This window comes from Toxotes jaculatrix, chromosome 17 (assembly GCF_017976425.1).
Source record: "Toxotes jaculatrix isolate fToxJac2 chromosome 17, fToxJac2.pri, whole genome shotgun sequence".
Classification (NCBI taxonomy): Eukaryota; Metazoa; Chordata; class Actinopteri; family Toxotidae; genus Toxotes; species Toxotes jaculatrix.
The window spans coordinates 12,955,717-12,978,975 of record NC_054410.1 but is presented as its reverse complement, the minus strand read 5'-3'; the positions used below and the strand labels follow the sequence as shown (position 1 = coordinate 12,978,975).

The 23,259-nt window shown below is 46.2% G+C and overlaps 1 protein-coding gene across 2 annotated transcripts in view; it reads left to right on the top strand.

Moving 5' to 3' along the window:
* kif26ab (kinesin family member 26Ab) overlaps nucleotides 1-23,259 on the top strand; it is a 65,686-nt gene that overhangs the window by 38,107 nt on the left and 4,320 nt on the right. The window contains exons 1-9 of one of the 2 annotated variants that reach the window (XM_041060779.1): nucleotides 8,778-8,934; nucleotides 11,419-11,602; nucleotides 14,398-14,610; nucleotides 15,635-15,728; nucleotides 16,349-16,611; nucleotides 17,478-17,661; nucleotides 18,366-18,525; nucleotides 18,871-19,033; nucleotides 19,913-23,183. In XM_041060779.1, the coding sequence (XP_040916713.1) occupies nucleotides 8,918-8,934; nucleotides 11,419-11,602; nucleotides 14,398-14,610; nucleotides 15,635-15,728; nucleotides 16,349-16,611; nucleotides 17,478-17,661; nucleotides 18,366-18,525; nucleotides 18,871-19,033; nucleotides 19,913-23,183 (4,549 nt within the window). In that variant the 5' untranslated portion in view covers nucleotides 8,778-8,917. Of the gene's footprint in view, nucleotides 1-8,777; nucleotides 8,935-11,418; nucleotides 11,603-14,397; nucleotides 14,611-15,634; nucleotides 15,729-16,348; nucleotides 16,612-17,477; nucleotides 17,662-18,365; nucleotides 18,526-18,870; nucleotides 19,034-19,912; nucleotides 23,184-23,259 lie in introns of those variants that run through there. The other variant, XM_041060778.1, reaches the window with a different exon arrangement.

The window sequence follows — 23,259 nt, the reverse complement described above, 5'->3', positions numbered from 1 at the left end:
AGCTCATGCAGCATCAATCCGTTTCCAGCTCTGTGTGCCTGCCCACGTTAAGCATTCCCCGTTCAGCTGTATAACGACTCTGATAGTTGCCCACAGGGTTCCATGATCAGTACATTAGTGTTTGGTTATCATGCCCGACTCTGCAAATTCTTTAACCCCTCGCCTGTTGAATGGATATTATGTATCGTGCCTGTGGGGGCTGAGGGATGCCATCTAAACCTCCTTAGTGCCCCTCAGTGAAAGTCATGCAAATGGACTCTATTATCTTTGTCATTACAGCCGCAGTCACTTCTGCGTTGTGGGCTTGAAACACAGAGTGAGAGCGTGGTGGAATAAGAAAGAATGAATGCTAAAATAGCTGGTGGAAGGGAATATGCGTTGAGGAATTTTATGACCTATTGTGTGCAGACACAGGGTAGAGCCCGTGGCCTCTGCTCCCGTGAGTTGCCTTCATGTCTAACAATCCAGAGAAACAAAGATGGCTCCTGGTGGGGCCTCTCAGGCATCATTGCTCCTTAGTGCTCAGCCACGCCATGGCCTTCTATTCAGCATGAATAACTTATAGCTGCTTAATCAGTGCTAGTAGGTTGATTTCCCCAAACACAAGCACTTTATTTTTTCAGAAACACACACACACACACACAACACCCCCATGCTTCTGTTTTGTCGATGGGTAGGGCCCTGCTTTTTACACGATGGAGTTCAGATTACCACTGAGGATAAGGCCATTGTCAGGGCAGGTGGTTTAGTGTTTACCTCATCACGCACAGCTTCAGTAGCTGAACCATTTCACCACGATCACGCTGTTGTTGTTTTTTTTTTTTTAATCTCTTTTGAAAGGTAGCTTGGCTATGACCAATGAGAGTGATGAAACACACTGTTATTGTTGACACTGTCTATTATCTGCAAATGGAAAAAAATGAAACCTTTGGCTTCACTGTAGGTTGGTGCAATAAATACATAATCAGCTACATTAAACAGGAAAAGGATAGTAGTGCTTCTAATACATATTCCACATGATATTTGCACCGCAGTGTACTGCTTAGTGGAGAGTTAGAAAAGATTAAGAGTTTTTATGAAGCATATTATGCCCCCGGCCTCCAGTTACATGTGAAACAAGCCAGCAGCTTGTGCAGGACACGTGAAAAAAACGCTGTATCAAACTAAAAGTTGCAAGGAGGATTTATCACTTCTGTGCCTCTGTCGCTGCTTCCTGCGTGCATATCGTCTTGAATGGAGCGGATTATAGTCTGTAATCGGTTCACGACCCAGCACGTGAGAGCCAGCTGCAGCGTGCTAAAAATCCCATTATCCCCATACGCTTTATGTGGCCCAGTGAGTGTTGCAGTGTGTATTTCTGCGGTTGACTTTATGAGTGTGTGATACAGGATAAACTGCTTAGCTTGAATAATGCGGTTATAGTCTCTAACGTCTTAGCGGCTGTTCTCAGGGACACATTTCCCCATGTGGTTAGATCGGTATTCTTTCTGTACACATCCACGATGTGCTTATTGATTCGCCTGATCCAAATGATCATTTTCACTTCGTCCTCAACTCCTACATCTAGCTATCACGGCTATCTCACTGACAGTACAGCTCATTTCACCTGACTTGGACCCCCTCTGGTTTTTGTTGGGTTGCCTATTGACTTGAATATAGATGAAAGATTAAGAAACACGTGTTAGAACTCCCCTCTGTTCTGTCTCTCCGGACAGCCCACTGATTAATCACCCCCAAATGTTCTCAGCAGCCTGCGGGCCTGTTTGTTGTGATAGCCCCTGTGTGGAGAAGTGCAAATAAATAATCGCTAGGTGTCTTACCCTGGCAGAAAGTGATTAATGAAGCTGAGAAGTGGAGCTGAAGTATGCTGGCTTTCTTCCCCTCTGTCTGTCTCTCCCGCACTCATCATGCTCTGAAGTTATTCTCCATTCTGATAGGGTGTTATGTGTTAATCTAAGAGGACATTATATTTGATCGGGGAGGCACCCTGTGTTAATAATAGTCCTCATTTGTCTCTAGTAGATCCAGTAACCTGCCTCCACTGGGTAACGTGGGAACAGGAAACGTCACTCAGTTGGTGATGACTTGATGTCAGTGCCAAGACTTCTTCCCTGCATGCCCTGAGCAGAACAGCCCTGCTGAGGTTTTTCAAGGGACGATGTGGGTGGGATGGTGGGTGAATCGGAGTTCAACATGTGTATTGAGAGTGTGAAGTTATTCCAGATTCTCTGCAGCCCTGGAGAGGAGCGTAGCAGAATACCTGGAGCAGTGTCTGAGGAGCAGAGTGAAAATACACTGGAAGAGATGAAAGCAGCTGTTAATCTTTGTCAGCAGTGCCAGGGGTGGAGAGGCTGCAGACTGCAGAGCAGGGAAAAACATGTCTTCATTATCATCTGTCACCCATCAGCTGAAAAGTGAATTTTCTTCCAAGACTTTTAGTTTTGCTGCCTGAACCAATTTTGACGTAATAGCTGAGCGTTTTCCCCACTCGCTTCCAACGCTGCAGCTTTTCTGGAAGCCTCTTGTAAACAAGTTAGGGTCAATTGCCAGAGATTTTCCTTTGAGGACCTTTTGACTCTCATTGCAGGTATTTTCAGTTCTTTGCCTTAAATTGGTCCCTTTATCTCATTGACTGACAAATAGGTCCTGCAGACTTAAAGCTTGATGCTTTGTTCACCTCCACATGGCCTAATGTTCAAGCTAGTTAAGGCCATATTAGCAAGATGTAATCCTGAATGCTAGAAGAACAATAAAGTGAACTTTAAATAGAATTACAGCCCCTGACTTTTACCCTAAATGTCCTTCCTTTGCTTTTCTTAAGCCCTCCTTAAACCCCTGACTTGGCAAGAGAGTTTTGTGGTCTTTCACTGTGGGTATGGGGGAATTGCTAGGGATGTTAATGGGACGATGCAATGCTTTATGGGTAGGGCGTTAAGCACAAAACCACCGGAAGGCAGTGTTACTGCAAGAAAGGTTTGTGACACGCTCTGTTCAAAATATTCCCTCCTCCATCATAAAGGGTTTAACCTTGGCACAGACACAGAGCACCTTCTTTACAGTCCTTTGGGAAGTGAGGGTCTGTTGGCACGAGTCTGTTCTTCTTGATCTGATGTCCAGAGGCACAAAAAATAAACCTGCTTAACATCGTTCCCTTGATAGGCAGAGCAAAATGAACAAAGAAGTCGCTTTTACCTCTGTGATACAAGCCAGTGCTTAAATCTACTGTTGCTCAGCCTGATGCACTGCAGCAACAAACCAGGTTTTCTTGAATATTGATGAGTTTTTTCACTTTTTGTCGCCAACTGTTCCATTTACTCTTGGCCGACTGGGGATTCCCATCTTTGGGAATAAAGCAATTCCAAGCTGGCTGTGGCAGAGCCCCAACGATCATTTTTTTTCCTGTTTCTTTCTCAGGCAGAAAATGATTTACTTCCTCGTGGACATCGCCTCACTGGCACAGAGCCAGGCCCACTGATCGAAGAAAGGACTTGGCTGTACACCCCGCTGCTCCCTCTCTCACCGCCTCTGTCTCTCTGTTTCACCTGCACCTTCCTCATACTGACTGTGTTTGGAGATTCTCACTCCTATTTCCATCTCAGTGATCTCTAATTTATTACTTTTTCATCGCCATCTTTGCGTCTGCACAGCTTTTTATCCTGTTCCTCACTTACGCTCTTTCTTCCCCTGTATTTGAAATGATCCCCGTTATTCAAGCTATTCTCCGGAGGATGCTCTAATCCCTCGTTTTCCACCTCAGTCCACAGACTGTTTCAGAAGAATTCTGACGAGACCGTGACAGAACAAGTTTACAAACCCCAGGTAGAATTTAGGACTAATTTAAGGAAAGCTGCGCTTCTTTCTTGCTCTGATAGAAGAACTCTTTGAATCTGCTTTTTGACATGACTATGGCAAATTAGTCTCACAAGGCGACATCAATTTTTATCTGGAGTCTTTTCTTTTCTGTGATTATACGTTGCATTCACAGATGTTACATGAATGCATTTGGCCTTACCTAATTGGCCGGGGATTGGTGCAGTGAAGATGTGTGTGCAGCCTTGGGCTGTCAGCAGTCAGAGCACAAATGATGCCCCATTTGGTATTCTGTGTCCAAGGCCAGACACCACAGGAACAAAAGGCTTGTTGAACACCTTGTTGGAACAAAAAGCTTTTCTAAAAAGGCCTTGGTTGAATGTGTTTGGAACGTGCCAGGCTAGATATTGCTCAGCTAACTGGACGTCACATTCATCGCTGTCTGGTTCAGCTGGGATCCGTTTATCTATTTCTGAGGATTTATTGAAAGTCTATAAATCCTAGCCTGGAGGTGTTTGGCCACTTCCTGTAAACTGCTGCTGTGTAAACTGACACAGGAGAGAGGAGTTCTACTTTCAGATTGCCATTAAAAGAGGAAGCAGGCTGGCAGTCGGTTTGAAAGCTTCAGAGCTTTGGATTGATAAGATTCAACTGACGACCGGATAAGCCTGTTAGTTCTCTCCTGCATTTTAATGGATCTTGTGCTGCAGAGGGAGAGAGGAAACACATTTTTCAAAAATGACTGAAAAGATCTGGGTTTTGGTTGATGCTAATCTGAATGATAAGATAACCGGACTGCATGGAGGGGAATGTCTGTAACTTCAGATGGGAGCTGTTTTTTTTTTTTTTTTTTAGCGGCTTCTGTGAAGTAAAATGGCACATTTTGTGACAATTAACATTTGTTGAGCCACATTCCAAGATTTATCACTGCATTCAGGATGTTGTGGCCTCAGACATTACTTTGTTTTGAGTGATTTAGCATGAGCGAGAGGAAGTGAGAAAAACTAAATGAATGTTTATATGAGTGGTCCCTTGATTGCAGGGAGACTTTGGAAAGGAGACAGACTCATTACCAGACTAAACCTCAGCGCCACACATGAGGCTCGGATCAGCTTTGTCATGCATTATTGTCCCCATTTGCCTAATGCAGTGTCTCAGGTAACCTGAATATGCTTATTTCTTTGGTTATTTTAAGAGCCCAGCCCATGTAACCCCCCCCACCCCCACTCAGCTTTTAGTGTTGGGGTAATGCATATATTTATACATGAAAGGCCATACATCTGGGGGATGCTGACACCCACAGCAACTCTGACCTGCTGAGATACAACTACAGCAGTTGACTGTGTAGCATTTTATGGTGCGGAGGCATTTGTCTCATACTTAATGATCAGCATCCTGACCTCACTAGTAAATCTTATCTGGGTGGGCCTTCATGCTGCCAGGGCTGGTTGGCAGAGTATGACATCACCTCCTCTTGTCTGTGCACCACATGAATGTGTGTGTTCACGGGCTGATGTCATGGTCGCTTAATCACCACTGAAGCTTAGCAGCGGCTGGGTCAGACTGTGAGCGACCTGGGCCCACGGCCATCGAGAGCCAGAGCAGAAATGAAGATCTGTTTTAATCCAACCCAAATTTGGCAAAGAGGGAACCAGGCAGCACTGGGGAGTCTGAACATTAGCCTGGTGCTCTTACCTTAACTTTTCTATATCTGTATTTCTCCTACATTGAGCTCAGTTGGTAGATTTATGTTATTCCCCCCATACCTTTGGGGCAGAGGGTTGTTTGATCGTGTCAAGGGCAGCCCATCAATAAGACAGTGTGTACTGATTTTAGCTCTGGGGAGGTTTCCTATTGATTATCTTTTGACTCAAAAACATAGCACCTCACCTGAAAGACCAACACACATCCAGCCCAATCAATCATTACCATCTGCTGATATGGCATTTTGGGCTTGACAAAGTCTCTAGCACACAACATCTTGGCTTTGTGTGCATATATCCCCCACAAAAAAAAATCTCACAAATGCCTTTGCTTCTGAGAACTGGATAAATTCTGAATGTTTCCAGCAGCGAGGAAGCCTGACTCATTGTTCTGTAGTCATTATCGCGGCATGGTGTAGAGGCTGGCTGGAGCCCACTATTCCCATCTCCATTCACGAAGAGCTATGCCGGCCTGCTAATCAGCAGCAGCAGTGTGAGGTAGACTCACTGTAGGGGGGATAAAGCAGTCTGATATCAGACCCGGTGATCTGATCCCTGCATGAATGGGCAGACCAGCCTTATCTTGTCTGCGGAGGGGAAAAGAAGAATCACAGAAAGGAAATGTCAAGGATTGTAAATGTGGCCAACATGGTAATTAGCCACAGAAAGGGGCTACCTAAAGAGCTGTATAGCTGAAGAACAGGGACAGATCTGCACAAACAAGCTAATGGGTACACCAGCTAATGATTCTCTGGGGCAGAGGAATTTCTCTTGTTAATTTGACAAAGCTTGAAAGGAGGGCTGGAGCGATTATTGACAGCAGGCCAAAGTGAAGCTTTGAAAGCAGCAGGCAAACGCAGCTTCTCCACTCTCTCTGTTCTCCAGTCGTCGACCCTCTCGCCTCCTCCCTCACTGTCACTCCCTGCATAGGTGAGGACGGATTCTAGATGTCCTTTCTTGAACAAAGGCGCCAGAAGACCTTTTATTTCAAATGGTCCTTGATTTTACATCTGTCTTGCTTTGGCTCATTTATATATATTACCATCATTATCTGTCTCTAAGGTCTGTTCATAAGGAGACAGTGATGGAGCTGAGGGGCTTTCAGGACAGTTCCAACTGTGGCTGTTCCCTATTATTACGTCATTTTGATGTATAACACTTGAAACCACATTGAGGGTAGCACCACTAGGTATGAGACTAATGACCGGTTGCATTGTCAGGGGGACCAGTGTCCACATTAGTATTGTCTTCTCCTCACTGATTGTGACCAGTCATGATTCAAAGAGATTCTGTGTCAGGGAAACGTGGTAAAGCTTCAGGAGACGGCTCTTGCACTTTAAAAATAAGCCCACCTCAGGCGAATTAATTTGGACACGCTGCAGAAAAGCAGAGGTAAGCTTGCTGTGGCAAGGAGGAAGATAAAGGTTATGTGATATATCAAACTGCTTCATTACTATACTCTACTCTCCAAACAGATAGGCGATGGTAGAGGCTTTTTTATTTTTCTGTTTTTTTTTTTCCTCCAAATTTAATCCAGCAGAGTTCATAGAAGGGGCACTGTGTCAGAAGGAGAGAGGCAGAGAGAGCTCGGTGTGTGTTTGCGCTGAATGTACTTTCATCTGGCAAGTCTCACACCCACTCTGTCTGCCGATATGTTGTAGTAGGCACTCTGCAGCCAAAGCACCAGCCTTTCAAACAAGACTGGCTGGTCGGGGGCTGAGAGGGCTTACTGGTAAATTGGCAGCCCAGGGAATTCAGGGTACTCTCACCCCGGTGCTCGCCCACTCACATGCTTTCATTCCCCTTTTTACCCTTGACCATTGACTGACTGCACTCTTTCTCACTGGCCGGCATAAATCTGCCTTTCTAAGATGTCATCTGTTCATTGTGTGTCTCTCTCTCTCTCTCCTCTTGCTCACACTCACTCTCTTTTTTTAATCTCTCTTAGCTTTCCAATTGAGTCAGAGCATTGCTCATTCAGGCAATCCATCTTTCTGCTCTTAAGTATATCCTTCCTTATCTGTGTGTCACTCCTTATGATTAATAACACTCTCATTCATCTGGCTAATTACATCCTTCAACAAAAAAAAAAAAATACAAACGCGCACAAGTGTACTTTGACTACCCACACAAACACAGAAACACACATACACATTCACACTCATGCATGCACTGTAGGCATACTAACCAAATCTGTTTGAAGTGTGGGACCCTAAAAGAAGAGAGGGCTCCTGTATGCATTAAGTATTCATGTGACGTGTGGTGGGGTGCATGTGTGTGTGTGTGTGTGTGTGTGTGTGTGTGTGTGTTTGCTGGGGTTTGTATGTGTGTGTGTGTGGGTAGAGAGAGAGAAAGAGAGTACTCGCAAATTGCGCCGCGAGCAGCCAGCAATCGAGCGCTGACACCTCGTCTGGCAGTCGGAGGGAAAAGGGGCTGGGCTGAGGAAAGAAAGGGAGAGAGGGAGAGGAGGGAGGCAGGGAGGGAGGAGGGAGTGTGTACGTGTGTGTGTGTGTGTGTGTGTGTGAGAGAGAGAGAGAGAGAGAGAGAGAGAGAGAGAGAGAGAGAGAGAAAAACACGGCAGGACAGCTGCCAGCATTTCACCGATAGCAGGAGAAGGACCGAGAGGCGGAACAGGAGTAGGAATTCTCCCCATTCTCAGCCACCCAAGGAAATCTTCCAGCCCAGCCAGGCGTGCTGATTCTCTCCCCCTCCTCCTGCCTGTGAGCAGCAGAGACTCTGGGAAGGACCCAGGCATCAGGACCTGCAGCCACTCATAGCAGACACACCACAGTGGATTAACTGAATGAGAGAAAATCAAGCAGCCTGTGGGATGAATGGATTTCGTGTGAAGGAAGGAGTGAAAAACTGAGTTGGAGAGGAAGCTGTTGCAGGGTTTTTGCGTCTCTGAACTGGCGCTGAACTTTTGCTGGTGAAGAGGCATGGAAAGAGTTCGAGGTGTTTTAGTGGTGCATGAACAGAGGAGGTGCTCCATCTCATCCTGACCGCCTCCTCGCCTCCTCCTAAGAAGCTCTCTGGGCTACCTGCACCCCCTCACTGCTTTTCCTGCAGGGTGCTCATCCTGTCTGCCCACCTCCACCCTGCCCCACCTGGCACTTGTTCCATTTGGTTACTATGACGCCCACGCCTCCTCCTCCTCGTCCTCCCTCTGCCCCTCCAGCTTCTTACAAACCCCTGTGAAATCAAGTGGAACCTCGATGATTGCGATCGGAGCAAAGAGGACCCCCGTGCCCCAACTAGCGAGCAGCCCCGCCTCGCCGCGTTCCCGGTGACTGTGCCAGCGTATCAAATGTGCAAGTAATGGAGAACAGTGACAACACAGACATGGACCGCAAAGTTGAACTCTATCAGTTGTCTCTTTTTTGACTATGACCATAAACTAGATAATGGATTGGAAAGAGCTGTAAGTACACCATCGCAGCATTTTCTCACTGGTGCATGTTGAGAGGAACCTTTGGTTTAGTTTGTGAATCACTCCACAGGGCAGGCACAGCATGTGAATCATTTGTGCAAACTTAAAACTGACAGATATCAGAGCCTCTGCTTCGCTAGATGCACAGTTCCTCTTTTGAGCATTTGGACCAAGCTGTGTACGGAAACAGCTTCATTAGCATGGAGATGGGGAGTGAACAGGTGGACAAGCTGTTGTTGTTCAAGAAATCTGAGTCTCTCCTCACCGCCTATTTTCCACTGACTGATCATACAGTGGGGAAATGCAGAGACAGGAAGAGTAAAGGAGGGAGGGTGAGGTAGGGAGAGGAGGTGACAAGCAATTAATTTCCCTGCGTACATGTGGTTGTGGTACAAAAAAAAAAGCAATATCATCCTTTTTTCTCACCTTCCACTGAAGAACACATGCACCAGTCGTCATTGTGCAGCATGAATTAAATCTCAAGGTTACGAGCTCAGGTTGCTCGTAACACCCGTTCACTGGTCAAGACAATTATAAATCAGTACAGTGCCCTTACCTGCCTGTTTTTTTTTCCCCTGTCTGGTGTCTAATGGTGACTCCTGATGCCTGATTTATCTCTTTGCTGAAAGAGACAGAATGAGGTGAGAGAGAGAGGGAGTGAAAGACAGAGACAGAGAGACAGGGTACATTTATCTTGAATGAATGTGCTGCGGATACCTCTCATAAATGCGCACACACACACATGCATGTAGTCGCACACAGCCACGTGTACTGTGGTGTAGTTTCCCCTTTCTTTCTCTCCATCTCAGATTCATCTATTCCATCTCATTTTTTCCTGTCACACGATCCGTCTCGCATGCTATCACACATAGGCAGCTCCCTGGGGAGGACCTTCTCCTGTAGCCTTCTTGGATGCAATAATTATTCCATCAGCCAGCAGTGTGTTCCCTGATTGTGCTCTTGGGCTGTCGCTGCAGGGGGCGTACAGTGGAGAGGGGACTGCTGAGTAGGGGAGTGGTGGGGGTTGTCACTCCAGGACATAGGGAGAGGGGAGCGGAGTGGAGGGGAGGGGGTTGCGTTTTTGGCAGTAGCCCACCCAGTCCTGTCCGGAGGAGCCCAGCGCAGGACTAATGAGCTCAGGGTGGCCTCTTAGGAAACTACATCTCACCAGGACACACATGGATCTGTTCTTTTTTTCTTGCTCTCTGTCTCTTTCTCTTTCTCACATGCCCTGCTTTTTTTTATTTCTCCTAAAATCCCTTGCTCTGCAGATTTTTCATCTTTTAATCTCTCACTCCAATTTTCTTTCATTCTCCATGCCACTCTTTCCTTCATGTTGACAACCGCCTCTTTGTCTTGCCCGCATTTCTCTCAAAACCCCACCGCTCGAGTAAAAACCCTTTGAGTGCACTGAATTTCATTGGGGTATTACTTTCCTCCTCTGACCTTGAATTTCCAGCTGAGGTGCGGTGTTAGCTGATCCAGGGCGATGCCATACCTAGAACCACTCTGCGTCTGGCTAGATTCCCTGCAGGCCAGGCAGAGATATTGGTACTGCCCTTTAGTTGCAGGGGGTTTAGACAGAAAGGAGTGTCGGTGCCTGACTCAGTTGGACCTGTGGCCAGTCTGTGTCTCCTCAGCGCAGTCTCCAGGAGACACAAAGGCAGGATCACAGTGGATTTTAATTAGAGGATTGTCAAAAAGCTGGATTCGGTTACAGCAGTGGGTTCTGTTAGGTGCCAGCAGAACTGCTCAGACAGCCATTTGTTTATTAAGGCACTGCTTAAGTAGAGGAGAGGGCTGGGTACACATATACAGTACACACTCCAACTTTAAATAATGGGTGAGCACACTCTGTCATAATTGCTTAGCTTTTGCAGAAGAGATGGACATGACTGTATCCCAGAGGGCTCTGTTTCAGCAGCCCTTGCCTGTCTTTTTTTTTCTTTTTTTTTGAGCAAGATAAATTCAGGCTTTTACTCTGCCTTCCTGCTATAACAGCTTAAATGTGGCCCCTGAGAGTCAAAGAGTCTTGGCTGCTAATTTTTTATGTTATATATTTTCAGTTTCAAGCTGTGAGAAAACTGTTTCTAGATGAAGTGGAAGGCTGTAGCATTATCTTTCTTGGTAGGGGAGTGTGAGTTGGGAGTTGGAAGAAAAGCATTTTAAGAGTAAAGAAAGGGTGGGAGTGGTGGCATAGTGTAGCTCTCCTGCTGACTTTGTTTACTTTGGTAGACTAAAAGGAGCTTGGTGACCTTTATGTTACAGCTTCAGCGTGTGATTTCTAAAGGCTTTGCAGCACACCCTTAAAAAAATGCCAAGAAAGACCTTTAAAATCAATAACCTTTTGGTTGGGTACCTCGCTGGAAGAACACACCTCCTGAGCAAAAAGCGATTTGCCTTAATATGAACTTTGATGTTGGTTCTCTGAGTTTAGGTTTAACCTCGAGGCATTTTGTTTATTCGTCTTTTCAGGGCAGCTCAGAAGCTGAACCTGTCCTCCAAGCGGAAGAAGCACCAGCCCTCACTGCTCCACCCGCAGGAGCCCTCCATCTACCCCACCAACTTCAGCGGCATCCTGCAGGTCTCGCCGCCCCCCGCTCCGCCATGCCTGCTCCGAGCCGTGTCCAAAGTGAAAGAGAACCCAGGAATGGGAAAGGTGAGAGCAGCATGTACACACATGTACACAGCATGTACACAAGACTCAAAGCTGAATGCAAGATTTTAATGCTCGTAAAGATACAGACGCTACTCATGTAAGCCCCTATAACCCATCACACACACCTACACACGCACATACAGATACAGACAGAGCCCTATTTAAAGGGGAGAATGCAGAGTGGCGGCACACTGGTCCAGAGGCAGCATGCCGTCTGGTCCAGTCCTTGCAGATTCAGTCAGATAAGCCAGCTGGAATGTCATGAATTCACTCAGTTTGTGAGACCAGCATTCCTCTCTTTGAACACAGAAAGACAAAAAAAAAAACTCTGATTCACAAATCTGTGGTCACGTTAACAGCAGGATTTCTAATTCCATTTTAGGTACCGTGAGCTATGATGAAAGTCAGGCTGGCAGCAATAGGGCGGTCATTAAACAAAGCTGTATAAACACATCGCTCTTCCTTTGTGGTTTATTGGGTATTGTTTGTCAGAGCTGGCGTCCTGTATTTATAACGCAGAAGAAGTCCCCTAACAAGATTAGATCCCACCTGGATAGGAAGTGCTCGCTTCTGTTGCCAGGTATCCAGACGGTGGAGATTTTGCCACATACTGTAAATCTCCTATTGACACACGGACTTCATAAAAAAAAAATCTGTGCTATTAACAGGCCTCCTCAAGCCCACACCTGAGGTATACTGTGCATCTGTGCAGCTACATTCACTGGTTTTAAAGGGAAAATAAAGGTTTATGATATTTCAGGTTTTCTTATTGTAAAGCAAACACATCGCTGCGCTTTCTATGTTTCTTTGTCCCTGTCTCTCGCTTGTGGAATTACATTTTCAGCAGCCTGCATGGTTTTGACTTTTCCTGTGTCTGTTTCATATTAATTCAAATGATTCAATTCTACAACACTTGGATGAATGTCTTGTTTCCATCAATCCATATGTGGGTCACTTCTACCATTCCACTTTTGACCCTGACCTGGCTCTTTAGGCACGGACAGTTGAGTGAATGGAGGAATGCCAAGCCACACTAATGGATTTTGTGAGGGATCAAGGGACAGGGAAACAGGGGCCATTAGCACGGAGTCTGAGGTGTGAAAATACTGTAGCCAATCCTCTGTGGCCTCCAGTATCTGATCTCTGCCAACATAAATAAAACTGAGACATTAGCTCGCCCGCTAGCCTCTGTCTGGTAGACAGACTCGGCGGTCCAACGAGGAAGTCCAGTTTAAATGTCATAGCAAGTGTAATTTACTCAACATATGCACACGTCAGTCAGGATAACAGCCCCCTGCGGAGTATAAAGAGAGTTTGCATTTGGCCTAAGGAATCCAAGATGAATTCACTCACTGAAAGAAAGGAATTTCCAGTGACATTGTTTCAGAGTGCTGGGGCCTGGATGTGTAGCAATATTTATATACTAGTCAGGGGATGAATGGACCTTTTGTGTAGGGGTGAAGACAGTGGAGAGTCCCAGGCTCAGCAAAACAGTCATCTGTCAAAAGGAAAGGGAGTTAGCTGCGTTTTAAGGGTTTAATTTCAGTGCCTGAGAGGCATCATGGGTAGTTTTTCAAGAGGCTTTGAAATGGTTCAGGATTGAGTTCCCTATCACATATACTGTAGGATATAGAGCCTGTTCAGTTGATGTAATGCTAGGCCTAACACTAAACACTCAGGGAGCTGACAGGGACTCCAAAGACCACTATACATAACCCAAGAGCCGTTTAAGTCTCCTGTCAGTCACAGACATATTTCCGCATTGCCTTCACAGAAAATCATCAGATTGTATATCTGACCATCAGATGGAGAAGCAGGAGAACAGAGAATTTCAAAAGAAGATGATGATGGTAAACGGGGGTGTCATATAGCCTTGGCATGTACAAGCACGACCACACCCACGCAAGCCACACACAGTGCATCTGTGCAGCAGGGTGGAGGCAGGAAATGGTGAAATTGCTATTGTATGCATGAGGTGCCACCGTACACAACTGGCAGAATGACTTCACTCCTGTAACCACGGCAATAGCATTAGACATGAGCAGTCTTGTCAGAGCAGTGCCGAATCAACACCTTAGAAAAAAGCTGTCATCCTATTTAGCGTAGCATGTGGGCATGATGAACTGTACCATGACCTGTGGAATGTGTTAAGACCGTAAGCTCACTTTATGAATATCAAGCCCCAGAATGCACCAGGGTGAGTTTTGAGCTTCTTAATGTTTCCAGGCAATAGAAGGGGAAGGAGAGGAGAAGGAGGAAGAGCGAGTAGGTGGGATGAGAGGGGGGGCCATATGCTCCTGCACTCCCATGCTGGTGAGCTGCTCCTGGTCCAGAAAAACAACCCAGCAGAGGGATAATCCCCACAGCATGGTGCTTCACACACATTAATTTCCACCATTTTCTGCTATGACTTTCAATACGCACTTTGCTGCCTTTCACTGACACCATTAGACGATGTGTTGACCCATCGACTTCAACAGTCAATGTGAGACCAAGTGTTTCCATGGCAACCTTCAATGTCCATCAACTCTGACACTTTGGATGTGATGTTGATGCAGACTGAGAGCCCTAACCTATGTTCAGAATGCCGTCGGTGCATTTCTCCTCTTTCCTCTGTAAGGAAAAGATGTTAAGCTTAGAATATAATTTTTTCTTCTCTGTGCTTAACCAGAAAAATGTCTTTTTACATCTGTCTGCTGAGTCCATCTGCCCATTTCTTATAGTTTGTGCTATCTTACCTTCTAATCCACCTTTTTGTTTTTTTTTCTTTCTGTTTATCCATCTTACTTTTTTAGGTGAAAGTGATGATGCGTATCTGTCCATCTCTGGACGCTGCAGACTCCTCAGAGTCACAGTCTTTCTTGAAAGTGGACAGTAGGAAGAAGCAGCTGACCCTCTACGACCCAGCGTCCAGCCCACACTCCAGTTCAGGACACAGGAGATCAGCAACTGTGGCCGTCCCAAAGATATTCGCCTTCGATGCTGTTTTTACCCAGGATGCCTCACAAGTAAGGGCCACTATGTGTGTGTGTGTGTGTTTTTGTGTGTATGTTTGTGGGTTCTTTTTAAGGTGTTGTGTGGGGGTTTAGCCTCTCAAGGGCAAAGGGACATCTTTATACTGGCAGGGTGTGGCCAGGGGCTTAGAGAAAAATGCATGTCTTGGGTCAGAGGCCATTCATACCAGTGTGGCTCTAACAGCTGGGCCTTTTAAGCCCTCTGGGGAATGATTTGAATCCACTAGAGTTATATCTAACCTCTCCTTTCATAGCACAGCTATATCTAACCTCAGCACACAGCAGTCCCAGCCTCTGGGATCAAAGACAAAGGTCAGATATATGTTTACTCTATGGTAACTTAGGAGCACACTGGTCTTGTTCTCTCCACAGCTTTACACAAACAGCACAGAATGATCGGCTCTATGTCAGTCACTGCAAAATTTCAGAAATACCTGAGGTCAAATATTTTATGTATTTCCCCATGGTGCAATAATCTCTAAATAGCTGAGAGCAGAGGAGGTTGTCAACACTGTGTGTGGACGGTGTTTCCATAGTGGTAAGAGACTCAGATCCTCCATCATACCACCTCCTTGGAGCAAGTATTTTCCTAAGTAATCGACTGATAGCTAAAGCCTGAATGTTGCTGCTGCAGAGCTGAGGCCAAGCTGCTGGATTGTGCCGCTGGGACAGCACTGTTGGTGGCTAACAGTAAGACCAAGCTGTTCTGCTGTTAGAGGCCTTGTTTGCTGTATGATGTATGGGAAGGGGCCTCAGCTTCAGAAGCTTTGCCCCAGAGGACCCATGCTGAAACAGATTGCAAAAATGAGACACACGTTTGCAACACACATAAACACACTCAGTCCTGAGTGATGAAAAATACTGAAACCATTAATGTGATTTGGTGTAACCAATGCTGAATAGCTGTTTGGCTTAAATGTAACCATTTTGGATTCATTGTTCTCATGTTCGCCTGTTTTACAGTGTCTCTTGGATGTGGCTGAATTGTAAGGGGCTGTCTCCGTGTGTTTTTTCACAGGCTGAGGTGTGCTCAGGGACAGTAGCGGAGGTCATCCAGTCTGTGGTGAACGGTGCAGACGGCTGCATCTTCTGCTTTGGCCAAGTCAAGCTCGGTAAGCTCCTCCACTGGCTAGAGATTAGACAAGAGCCTTTGTTAGCCAAAGAAAACTCTCATTGCTCTTTGTTAGCTACACTTGATGTCCACAATTGGCTTAGCGGTGCACTGAGGTGTACCACTGAATTGGAGATTGGAAGGAAGGAATGGGTTGTGAGTCTGGGGTGGAGGGGTGAGGGGTAAAGTACTGCACACAGGCTTCAGGGCTCAGTCTGTAATTAAAATCTTAGTAATTGGCCTGGCCAGTGCTCTTAGGCTGAAGGGCTTGCTCTTCTCATGCTGCTGTTTCCACCAGCTATAAGTCTCCACAGAATGACTGCCTCTGGAATGGATCCTTGGATTAGCGTTTGATTTTTATTTGGCATGTACTAGATATTACCTCTGAACCTCTGCATCAGCCATTATTAATTTTTTCATCAGCAGTTGTTAAACACAATAACCCTCAGAAAAATATCCAACGTCAGTGTTTAGTCCTTTGTCAGCTTCCTGCCCATTCCAGACTGCTTGATGAAAGAAGTAATTTTTGTTTGAACATATAGCGAGGCAGTGTTAGCTGGCTTCCAGACACAAGGCAATATTTCCATTTCCACGCCCCCCCTCTCTTTCATACATCCTCAGGCAAGACATACACCATGATTGGCAAAGACAGCTCCACTCAGAGCCTAGGCATTGTGCCCTGTGCCATTTCCTGGCTCTTCAAGCTCATCAATGAACGCAAGGAGAAGACGGGCACGCGCTTCTCTGTCCGAGTGTCTGCGGTGGAAATCTTTGGGAAAGATGAAGAGCTGAAAGACTTGCTGTCTGAGGTGTCAACAGGCAGCCTGCAGGAAGGCCAGTCCCCGGGTATCCACCTGAGAGAGGATCCCATCTGTGGCACTCAGGTTAGAAGCATTCCACCTCTCCACTTTTTCTTTGTTCGCTGATCCTTTCATTCTCCCTGCAGGTTCTAAAGTATTAGTCTGTCTCAGTATTGATCTTTTTTCTCTGTATGATCTACCTCTTCCTCTCCCAAAGATGTTTGACTTTTTCTTGTGAGTGCGTGTGTGTATGTGTGTGTTTTTATCTCCCAGGACTTCCTAGCCAGTCTCACTCTATCCTGCCTGTCTCTGAAATCCTTGCTTTATATTTCCACCAATTGATGGCTTTCTTTTTACCTCTGTATTGACTCTCCTGTCAGCATCCATCAGCATCTATTACCCGTGTGTTAGTGCTAGCCCTCTGCAGCACAATAGAAGTATTATTGGGGGATGGTGGGAGACTGTAGATTTGAAGGCACTCACAGGTGTCGCCGTCATGTTGTTTTTTGGGGATCTGTATGGACTCTGACTTCAAAGGCTGTGCAGTTCTGTGAGGCTCCTTCATGCTCTTCCTCTCAGCAGCCAAGCGTGGGCTCCATCATGAGGCCCCCCGCCTTCTCTCTCTCTTCTACCTCCTCCCTTCCCCTCTTCTCTTTCTGTAACTCACCATCATCACATCTATGGTAAGGAAAGTGACCCTGCCTCCTACTCCACCATTACCTCTCCTAATCCCCCTCCCTCTGTGTGCATATCTGCTTTTCTAATTGCCCCCGAGACCCAATCTAATGGGCAAAAAATGTGTACCGGGGTCCAATTAACTGGCTCCCCTCTCTTTCTCTTTCCTCCCTTCCCCGCTATCCTTTTCACATCCATCCTCTTTCTCAAGCCCTATGTGGCCTCCTCTGCTAACCCTAACCCTGTTGTCTATCTCCTCCTTCCCCCTCCTGCAGCTCCAGAATCAGAGCGAGCTTCGTGCCCCGACAGCTGAGAAAGCCGCCTTCTTCCTGGATGCAGCCATCGCCGCACGCAGCACCAGCAAACCCAATGCAGATGAGGACGAGCGACGCAACTCCCACATGCTGTTCACACTGCACATTTACCAGTACCGCATGGAGAAGAGTGGCAAGGGAGGAAGTTAGTACCGTTACATTACTGCATCTAGAGTAATAAAGTGAAGCATCTGTGTGAAACCAGATCTGTATATTTCCTTTCCTGACAATATCTGTGCAAAAGTAACCTGTCACACTAAATAGTCAAATTCTTGTTGTGAACTAGATGGCAAAAACTTACAGACAAGTCCCTTATTTGCAGAGTTTATGGATGAACTGGATGAATTGGTTCTACCCTCTACAAGATAGACATTAGTTTGTATGCTTGGATTATGCTTTGGTCAAGATCGAATGAATATTTGAAGCCTCACTGACAAGTGTTTAATGTTTTGCTGCTGCTGTAGCAATTACATCAGTCACCCGCATAACAATTGTGTAGACCTTGCGATTTTCACTATGACATCCAATTCACTCTAGTTGTATTTTAAGTCATTAGAAGGGGACTGCATATGTGTTTCTGATTGTCAGTGCATTCTTTCTTTATGTGTCTAGCCAATGGAGCCTCCTTTTTACTATGAGTTACTCATCTGGAGAGTTTCTTGGGAGTTTACCAGTGTGGCTGCCATTTGATTAATTATTTCAGTGTGGGAATCTTACTCATGAATAACTCAGACAGCTCTGACAGTCAATGGGCTGAGCTTTGCCACTCCTGTCATCATGGTACTGTGCGTGAGGAGCTGATTTCGGAGAGAGGGAGTGTCTCACCTGGTTCTTCTGTTGTTGGCACAGTGTCAGGCGGACGGAGCAGGCTGCACCTCATTGACCTGGGAAGCTGTGAAAAGGTCCTGAGTAAAAGCAGAGACGGAGGAGGAGGCTTGTGTCTCTCTCTAAACGCATTGGGAAATGTCATCATGGCTTTAGCAAATGGAGCGAAACATGTACCTTACAGGTAAGAAAACCACCATTATTTTTACCATCTCTTTGACCGTGTTTCTGTGAACTGTAAGTAATTGTCTCAGGCAAGTCGCTGCATGTGTCGTCAGTCTTGCAGGTTTGCTGTGTGACTATTTATTTAGTTTGTTTAGTTAGCCCCATATAATAGCTTTCACGGGTGTTGCATAAGATTATATTGCAGTTACTCAGGTATGAAAAGATTAATGACTTGTTATTTCACAGTATTTTCCAGCTCAGAGAATTCAAAATGGCTCCTCCTGGAATCATGTCAGCTACCTTTGTTGTCATTTTGAAATATTACCGTACCGTTTGCTAATAACAATGTAAATGCATCCTGTAGGGACAGCAAACTGACAATGTTGCTGAGGGAGTCCCTTGGCAACATCAACTGCAGAACCACCATGATCGCCCACATCTCTGATTCCCCCGCCAACTACGCTGACTCACTCACCACTATCCAGCTGGCATCCCGCATCCACCGCATGAGGAAGAAGAAATCGAAGGTACACTGATAAGCTGATTAGCACTGATGAATCTGGTTAAACATATGCAGTAAGAAACTGATTAACAAGTAATGTATGAAAATCCGGTGACAGCACAATGGTCCAATTTTTTATAGGCATTTAGACATTTGAACTGAAATTCTTCTAAATAATGATTCCTATAATAACTGTGCTCCATTTAATGTTATTTATTGTTTTTAAATGATAAACGCAGCATAATTGTTGTTTAACATAATTTTTGAGTGTTGCTATTATAGCAATTACATTCCTAACGTGCATGTGCAACTTTGATTACATTCATCATATTTTGTGCCATGACTTAAGTCGTCAAATTTTTCTTCCTCCCGTAATTTTGCAGCTATTAAGCAGATGAATGTGTTAATTCTTCTGCGAATGAAAGATTATTAGTGCGGTAACTCAGAGGTAGTTTTTCTCAGCTCCCCAACACATAATCATGTAATCAATACTTCTGCCTAAGGAAGTGTGTAATGCATACCCTCGGATTAGGGAAATATATGCTCCAGATAATTAGGTGGAATGACAGCATGTATTTATTTGGTTCCATGCATGATTACAATGCAGTCCACATACAGCAATTCATATTATTGACGTTAATTTCTGTGTGACTATTGATGTGCACTTTTAACCTTTAGGTAAATATCGACTGGTAATTTCATAGCCCTGTGAATTATTTCACTAGGAAATTGTTAAGAAATGAATCTACTAGAAATTGTAAGGGTAGGGTTAAATGGCTTTTGTAAAAATGACAGGATTGTTACCTTCATATTTTAAGAAGATAGAATCACATTACTGTTATCACTTAATGAGATCATGTTTAAGTGCAAAAAGATTAATGTCAGCTTTAAATCTGCTTTGCAGTATGCATCCAGTTCATCTGGAGGGGAGAGTTCTTGTGAGGAAGGGAGAATCCGCCGGCCACCACACCTTAGGCCCTTCCACCCACGCACAGTAGCCCTCGACCCAGAACTGCCCTCTCTTCTCAGTGACCCAGAATACTCCTCCAGTAGTGAGCAGTCCTGTGATACTGTCATTTACGTGGGCCCGGGGGGAACTGCAATCTCAGACAGGGAGCTTAGTGACAATGAAGGCCCACCTGCCTTTGTTCCAATCATCCCCTCCCTGAATAAGAAGAAGTCTGCAAAAGACGGCCCTCTGGACAGAGACCAGTTTTTCAAATGCAACACATTCGCTGAGCTGCAGGAGAGGCTGGAGTGTATAGATGGCAGTGAAGAACCCACTGCTTTTGTTGGAGAGGGCAAACGAAGCCAGGCTAGTCCCAAGACTGACAAATCTAAGGAGAGCCAAGGCTCTGTTTCACCAAAGACTGTAGCGAATATTTCTCACAACCAAGAGGGCGTCTCACCCAAACAATCTCCTAAATCTGTCACCACACAACCGTCCTGCAGTCCCAACACTAAATCTAAACTGGACAATGCCAAGAGACAATGCATACCTGCAGAAAAGGCACCACCAGACGGTGTCCAAAATGTATGCAGAACCAGTGCTGATGGTGAGAAGGCCTTGGTTTCTGAAAGCTGGGTTAGTACGAGCAAACCACCAACCGCTGCAGCTCCAAACTCTGAGCCTGTGGTGAGGGAGAAGGTCTACTTCAACAAGAAAGCCTTGCCAAAGCCGGCCCCACCTCCTTCACAGCAAAGAGAAAATGCAGATACTGAAGAAAGATCCAGCACCAGAATGCCGCCTGTGGGAATGAGCCACCAAGCGGTGAAAAGGCGGGATCCTTGCACTTCCCCTTTGCTCAGAGCTCCAGTGGAGGTGTGTCAGGTGCGCTCAACTTTGAGGGAGAGATGTCTGGATCGGGACATCCTTAGAGCCACTGTTACCTTGCAGCAACCTGTGGAGCTGAACGGAGAAGATGAGCTGGTGTTCACTGTGGTGGAGGAGCTGTCTATAGGCAGCATTGTAGATAAGGGTCGGCCATCCAGCATTATCAGCTTCAACAGCGACTGCTCCCTTCAGGCCCTGGCCTCTGGTTCCCGGCCTGTCAGCATCATCAGTAGCATCAATGATGAATTTGACGCATACACGTCAGCTGTGGGAGGATCGGAGGTGAACATTGCGGTGGTTACACCCCTCCAGGAGGGAGCAATGGAGTGTATAGATAGCAGGGGTTCATCTATCAGCTCTTGGCTCAGTGAGGTTAGTGTCTGCACCTTGGAGAGTGAAGGGGCTCATTCTACAGATGTCTTCCTTCCTCAGACTAAACACATGGGACAAGAGGCCACCTTTTACTTCGATTCCCTAGATATGTTCCATTGTGTATCCTCGCCTAGAGATGTCAAGAACTCCTTAAATGACAGTGGATTTAGTTTCTCTGAACTAGACAGTGACAGTGCTGCCTCAAGCAAACTATCCTTGACAAAGTGCCCCCCATCTCCGGAATCAGCCAAAGGCTCCCTCAGATTCACATCTAAAATAACAAAAGCTCACTCACTTAGTTCCTCCCAACTTCCACAGGGCCCCTCTATAGTCCACTCCAGTCTTCCAAGGAAGATTAAACCTACCTCATCCATCTCTCATAGTAGTAGCAGTAGCAGCAGCAGCAGTAGAGAGCCACCAAGGCAAGAGGCTAAGCAGGAGGATCCTTGGCAGCGCATTGACAACCACTCAGAACCTCAAGTTTCTGACTCGAGCAGCACCAGCAGATTCCTCAGAAACCCCCCCAGCGGCATACCTTCCAGCAAAACATCCAACAACAGCAACAGTGTACCTCGCCCACCCAAGGTGCAGGGGTCTACCTCATCCCAGAGGGTGGTCGATGGCTGTGAGAAGTCAGCCAGCAAGAATCCACCCAGCAAAATGCCTCAGCTGAGACGAGGTGCCACCACCCTGGGAACAGTGCCCGTCATCCATTCCTCCACAGACTACAAGGGAACCCAAGATATTATTGCATCTACCACGAGCCTTAAATTCTCCTCCCTGGGGAAAAGCAACAAGGCTAACTCACAGAGAGCAAGTAATCTCCCTAAACCTGGTTGCACCTCACCTCCTCCTCCTCCAGTGAGAAAGTCCAGTCTTGATCATAAGACTAAGACCCTACTGCCCCAAAGTGCCTTAAAGTCACCATATGGGGAGACAGGAAGGGCCTCTGGAGCAAGGGCAGCTGTATCAGAGGATGAGCTTGAGGTACGTCACAGAGCAGACTCTACCAGTTTAAAAACCTCCAGCCTCAACACGGCCAAAGTTACCTCCAGTCTGAAGGCCAGAGGCCCAAGAGGAGAGGCTGGACAGCATTATGGCAGTCAAATGTCTCTGGAAAGGTGTGAAAGCCTGTCCTTATCAGGTTCCAGAACTGCTCTCAGTAGGGAGAATAGTGGGGCAAGTTTAGGGAGCAGCACAAGTAAATCCAGCAAATCTATTCCTAGATTTGGTGTTCCTAATTCATCCAGCTCTCCTATTGCTACTTGTCCATCATCCCCAAGTGGAGGAAATACTAGCAAACCTGGTCAGGTAAAAGCTTCTGTAAATCCCAGAGCATTAGGAGCAGTCAGTGCTAGTAAGGCACGCTCTCTGTCAGCCAACAACTCAAAGGGCCTTAGCTCCTCCACCAAATCTTTGGCCACTCCCGTGACCAGAAATACCAACGCCAACCTCCCACCATCAGGACGGACATCAGCTCCTCGGACCACCGCTGCTGCTGTTAGCAGTAAGCCTGGGAGAGGAACTATCATGGGCACAAAGCAGGCCATGAGGGCTGCCAACAGCCGCGTGAGCGAACTGGCAACAGGCAACATATCAGGCAAACACATGAGAGGATCAGGAGATTCAGACAGCGGGAATGACAGTGGGGTGAATGTCAGTGATGACAAATCTCCCATAGCCATGCTGCCCTCTCCATACAGCAAAATTACAGCACCCAGACGACCTCAACGCTACAGCAGTGGCCATGGCAGTGACAACAGCAGTGTGCTGAGTGGGGAGCTGCCTCCAGCTATGGGCCGCACAGCCCTGTTCTACCACAGCGGAGGCAGCAGCGGATATGAAAGCATGATCCGTGACAGTGAAGCCACAGGCAGTGCTTCCTCTGCCCACGACTCCATGAGCGAGAGCGGCATGTCATCTTCAGGCAGAACAAGAAATTCCAAGTATCCCAAGAAGAGAGCGAATGGTGAGAATGTAATTTGGGTTTTGGGGTTTTACACGTAGCAGTGCAGGTATAGGTAATATTAACAAATATTATGAAG